Below are 6,382 nucleotides of genomic sequence, written 5' to 3'. Positions count from 1 at the left end.
ACAATGGCCAAACTAAGCCTCTTGTTTGAACCCCTTTTAATATTCTTCTTCTTCTTCTTCTTCTTCACCCCTTCTCTTTGTTGCCCACCATATCAGAAAGAAGCCCTCCTCCATTTCAAATTTCTATTACTCGGAAACACTTCCTCCAATTCTAACATGTACCTTCATGTTTAGAGACGTGGAACCCCACTTCTGATGACTGCTGTCAGTGGCGACTAGTCGAGTGTACTTTGCCAAAGGCGACTCATCTTTACTTGTCTGATCTCATTCCCTCACTAGACTTGAAACCTGCAGTGACATCTGATGTTTTAGCTCCACTTTTCACTTGCAAACGCTCATTTATCTAGACATCTCTGAAAATAACATACATGGTGAAATCCCGGGAGTTGGGTTTGCCAATTTCAGTAACCTTAAATATCTTCAAATGCAAGAAAATAGTTTCAATGGCTCCATTCCTCCCCATTTGTTTTCTTTAAGGCATCTGGTAGATCTCAACATGGATTATAATTTAATCAATGGAGGGATTCCTCCACAGATTGGAAATCTTACTAATTTGTCTGGGCTTTCACTTTCCATTAACAAAATTTCTGGAGCAATTCCACCGTCACTATCACATTTGAAAAGTTTAGTTGATTTGAATTTGGGACAAAATTTTCTCACCATGGAGTTACCAACTGACATTGGCAACCTCTCCAACATAGCATCGCTGTTGTTAAATAACAACAATTTGTCTGGAGAGATCCCTCCATCATTTCAAAAGCTGGAACAATTAGAACAACTTGATTTAGAAAATAATTTGTTTGCTGGTGAGATCCCAACATGGTTGGTCAATTTCAAAAACCTCTCAGACTTGAATCTTGGGGCAAACAAACTTGTTTTGAAAAATGCGAGAATAGCACCAAGGTGCATGTTGGATGTACTGTCATTGAGATCTTGCAATCTTTCAGGGCAAATTCCCATTTGGATTTCCAACCAGACATAGCTTCTCTTCTTGGACTTGAGTGATAATAACCTTGAAGGAACTCTCCCTCAATGGTTAGCTCAATGATATCTTCCAAGTTTGTTTTTATCAAATAACAAGATTTCGGGTTCTCTGCCACCTCGCTTATTTCAACATCATTTTTTAAATGTCCTTATATTTTCAATTAACAACTTCTCAGGAGGATTGCCAAATCCTATTGGTGAAGCCACTGGAATGAGCATACTCTTCTTGTCAGGTAACCAATTCTCTTGACCAATTCCTACATCCATCTCAAACATGCATGAACTTAGGTTTCTGAACTTGTCAAGCAACAGATTTACAGGCAATGAGATTCCAATATTTAATCCAAATTCATCGTTGCTTTATATTGATCTTTCCTCCAATAGACTATCTGGTTAGGTTCCTAGGACATTTCCTTTGGGAATAAAAGTGCTTGTATTAAGCCAAAATGAGTTTTCTCATGCCTTGCCCCAAAATCTGTCAAATTTTAGCCAGCTAGCATACCTTGATCTCCATAACAACAACATTGGAGGTGAAATTCCAAAATTTCTCTCCCAGATGTCTTCTCTTCAAATTTTGAATCTTAGAAATAATTCTTTCGAAGGCTCAATTCCAATTAATTTATCATGTCTTAGTGCTCTTCAAATACTTGATCTCTCTTGCAATAATCTTAGTGGAATAATCCCACATACTTTAGTAAATCTTTCTGGGATGATCAATCATCATGACGTATCATCCAGTTTCTTAAGTGAAATTCTTTCCTGGTCTGACAATTGGTTTGTAGCGGGTTACAATCCGAAAGATGATAGAGCTGTTAAGTTATTGCATGATTTGGAATTCTCCCGGAAGAAGTTAAATTGAGGTCTGCCAAAGAAAAACCTTCAACAATATACTCTTTTAGACCTATCTAACAATCAATTATCAGGTGAAATTCCTGATAGTTTAGGTGGGTTAAAAAATTTGAAGTCATTGAGCTTATCACATAACAAACTCTTTGGAAGAATACCTTTGAGTTTTGGTGGTTTACAAAGCTTAAAGAGCTTCAATTTATCATATAACAGTCTCTTCGGTGAAATTCCTTACACATTGGTATATCTCTTTGAGCTGAGTTACTTAGACTTGAGTAACAATAAACTGGAGGGTCGCATTCCATGTGGACCTCAGATGGATACAATGAATGACCCAAATTCTTATGCCAACAATAATGGATTGTGTGGAATGCAAATTAAAGTATCATGTGAGATGGTGCCTTCTAAACCAAAGCTGAAGAGAGAAAGACCAAGAAAGAAAGAGTTGGGAGACATGGTTTTCACGGGAAATGGCAGTGACTAGATATTCTTCTGGGTTTTTGTCAACAATTTTGGTTATGTATGTCATTGGTTACTTCAATATTGCACCACAGCCAGGTAGAAAACGGCTTGTTAGGCATGGCCTTTTCGGTTTTAAGGCATTTGATATGTGTTTTTCTTGGTTTATGCTATTTTAAATAAAGATGTGCAAGATCAGTTTGTGCGAGCAAGAAAGGAGTGTGTGAAATATATCAATGCAATGTTGTTTTTCTTATCCCTTTTTCCCTGTAACAATGCAAGAGTTCCTTTCTTTCTTTATGTCATTATTGATTTCTTTACCTTTTTTCTTCAACATGGAAATACAAATAAATTTAATAAGAAATCAAGATGTAAAATGAAAAAGACACCTATGATGAAATTCATTGAACTGAAATGCAAATTTTTTTGGGCTAATACCAACTTCCAATTGAGCTTTAGAGCTTTAATTGTTAAGCGTTGCCCAAGCAGTTCCATCCCAAGACAATTACTGAGCACCTGTGACCTAAGAATCAAAAATTTCGATTTGGGAAAGAGCAACCAATTCAACACCATCTTTCTCTTATTGTACCCTTTCTGCATTTATTTGTTATTACTGTTAAAACTAATTTAATATATATATATATATATATATATATATATATATATATATATATATATATTTTTTTTATTTATTTATTTATTTATTTAGTTAAAAATATTAAAAAATAATTTAAGTTAAATTTAATATATTTTAATCATAAAACTCCAAAATAATTAAATAACATTTTTCAACTATATCTAAAATAATAGATTTTTATAAAAAAAAATAATAATAACTTCCAATCACAATTTCAAACGATGTCTAAATATTAATAGCAAAACTTTGTGATTTTTCTTGTTCTGAACTTGCTCAAGACCCACTTGTGACCTAAGTCACTCAGTTGCGGACAAATGCTTTCCTTTTCCCTCTTCAATTTTGCACAATAGTGGTTGTCTTCATTGATAATAAATCAACTTGAGTTTTATTTATTCAGAATTGTAAAATCCATCCTGGTGGACTCGTGTATTTATCCTTGTTTTTTGTTTTTCAATTAGAAGCAAGCAATTTACTCCAATTTATGTAGAAATAATACCTATATAACTTTGAAATGTCAGATTACTATTATTAAAGAAAAACTATTAAGGATGCCAGACCCAACCTAACACGTATCGGTTAAGATAACAAACTAAACTCTGACTACTAGCAAAAAGCCAACTGCTAACAGACCTATTAATTACCTGTGACATGAAGCAGACAACCGATGTGTTTCTAGATAAACGAACAGATGTCAGACTAATCAAAACATACGTGGCAGTCATGCCATACTGTGCGATGCTGTCACGGATTAAATTAGTTAAAAATATGATAAAATTTAGATATGAGAGATTTTTATATAATTTTTTATTTTAAGTTAAAAAATTTTTATGTAACGTTTTTTAAATTAAAGCTTCTTATAGTAACAAAATGAACATAAGATACAAAAGTGTAACTCTAAAATTAAGAGATGGCTAAGAAAAATTAATCATCATCAGCAAATTAATTATTAGCTATCAAATAGTTAAACCTTAAAAAAATTGAAAAATCCATCTTAGACTCACGTATTTATCCTTTTTTTTTTCATTTAGAAGGTAGCAATTTACTACAATTTATGTAGAAATGATACCTATACAACTTTGAAGAATCAGATTACTTTTATTAAAGAAACAATATTAAGGATGCTACACCCAGCCTTGCATATATAGGTTAAGATAAGAAATTAAACTGTCACACCCATCCATAACCTATAGAGACTGATATAACCTAGAAAATTGATAGAGTTTCCCTTAAATTTATAGCTAAAAGAAACGATGAAACTTTTAACATACATCTAGCGTATAAAATATGGCTCTATGCCCATCCAACATATTTACATACACAAATATACATATATCTTTTATGTGAGGATCAAAAAAATATATTTACAGTTCAGAGCTTCTAGTTGTCTATACATATATACTGTAAACTAAAACAAAATAAATATCCCAAAAGAAACATATTGGCCCAACCTCCACTAGACTCTATAACTAATGAAGTGGAAGAGAGGACAATACTGAAAGAGAGGCTGTTAGTAGTGGAATCAACAAAAAGAATCTGAAATATTAAAAATTAAGAGGCTGAGTACAACTACTCAGTAAGCAAATAAATAAATAATAAAGGGAAAACAGATAAGGTTTTAACAATTAATAGTAACAATCGGCTATGCTATAATAAGTCAGCTAAATAAATATCATTTAAATCCAATCACATAGCTGAGCTAAAATAAAATTTATGCTGTAAAAATATTGCTAAAATAAATATAGTGAAGTCATAAAATTTGCAATATCCTCATACACTCGCAATATGCGTCCTATAGATAGTGCTGACATCTTAGGTGCATAAAATAAATTCTGACAATCTGAGAGCAATGTTGGTATCTCAGGCTGTATGGTGACATTATCGACCCAAGAGCAATAAAAATACTAGTCATACACATGTGCAGAACTACCCCCAAAGGATGACCACCTGATATACACCCCAAAGGCTATGTGTATATTAAGTGTTGATAATATAAATATAAGCTGAGCTGAAAATAAATCACCTATCATTAAGTTGATATCTATTTAATGCATATATTGAGTGTATTCGGCCATTTATTAAGATATAAATTGTAAATATCATTTTATTCAATAATAAAACATAAAACTACCATTTTCTATTTCCATTTTCATGGTTAGAAATAATAAACATAATTTACATTTAATAAAATACCGGTGTTATATATTTATCCACTCACCTATACTGAAGACAGATTGAAGCCTAGACCACTAGAGTACCCCTAGTATCTGCTACAAGAGTTGAATCCTCTCTTAAAGTTAAAGAAAATAAAAGTACATCAAGAAAGGAATTCAAATCCTAAGCTGAAATTGTGGGATATAAAATGCATGATTTATGTTAAAATTTCTAAAAGAAGTCCGACAGCATTCCAACATAAATCGAATGTTTCCCAAAATTGAAACAGTTCAACAAGCTCTCAACAATTTACAACATTTTACAAATAAATTTAAAATGTTCATTTGCAGCCTACACAAAATATTATAATAAATTTCACATTTTCTCCATTTATTTCTCCTTCTCCATTTAACATACTTTTCTTCTCGTTTAGTATTTCATGCTAAAATTTCTTCCCTTTATTACATCAAAATTCTTGCTAGTTGAAATAAAATTAATCTCCATTAATAGCTCCAAAATAACCACATCATACTTTAAATACTTCATTGTCCACCTAGCAATTAAAACATTAAAACTTAAATCCACCTCTCCACATAAAAACACCAACTTTTAATTCATCCTATTAAAGAGCACCTACCTAATAGCTAGAAATTTCACATCTTTATTAGCTCACATAGGCCTATATTTCAAAATAAAATTCATCTTCTTATTATTCTTATGCCATAAGAATTACCATAGAAAAATGGAATATCAAATTAAACTTGAGTAATTAAAAAGAAAGGAAGGAAAGATTTACTCACTTGAAAGAAATCATTAGCTCTTGTGAGTGGAAGATGGTTTTAAGTTAGGGTTTTTGTTGAAAATGGGTGTTTAATTAAAGCTTGAGTGGGTTTATGATTGATTATTTAAAAAGGATGTGAATAGAGGAAGGAAGATGAAACTTGCAGTGTTGAGTGCTCTCTTTATTTCTGCTCACAAAGAGGAACAGGAATAAATTTCCCTTTGGCTCATTTGAACTTCTTTCCTCTTTTTATTATTGTTATTATTATTATTATTATTGTTATTATTATTATTATTAATATTGTTATTATTATTATTAATATTCTAGAGATTTCTCAAAGGTACTATGATATGGGCTTTCATCACTTTGTGTCATGGGACCTCATAAATTTGAGTTGATGGACTGAGTCTTACATAAACTCTAACCACTAGCAAAAAGCTAACTGCTAAGGGACCTATTAATTGCCTGTGACGTGAAGCAGAGAGCCAAATCCAATATGTCTCAAGGATTAGTAAGAAACTTGG

General features: G+C 32.0%; 1 protein-coding gene across 1 annotated transcript; it reads left to right on the top strand.

Moving 5' to 3' along the window:
* Window positions 1-496: 496 nt before the first annotated feature.
* LOC110662463 (receptor-like protein 46) lies at window positions 497-2,314 on the top strand. Its single transcript, XM_058150812.1, has 3 exons — window positions 497-806; window positions 1,161-1,217; window positions 1,908-2,314. The coding sequence occupies exons 1-3, from the start codon at window positions 497-499 to the stop codon at window positions 2,312-2,314; spliced, it is 774 nt and encodes a 257-aa protein (XP_058006795.1).
* Window positions 2,315-6,382: the final 4,068 nt, after the last annotated feature.

This window comes from Hevea brasiliensis, chromosome 8 (genome assembly GCF_030052815.1).
Source record: "Hevea brasiliensis isolate MT/VB/25A 57/8 chromosome 8, ASM3005281v1, whole genome shotgun sequence".
NCBI lineage: Eukaryota > Viridiplantae > Streptophyta > Magnoliopsida > Malpighiales > Euphorbiaceae > Hevea > Hevea brasiliensis.
Note: the sequence above shows the minus strand (reverse complement) of the source record. Positions and strands in the feature narration are given on the sequence as shown.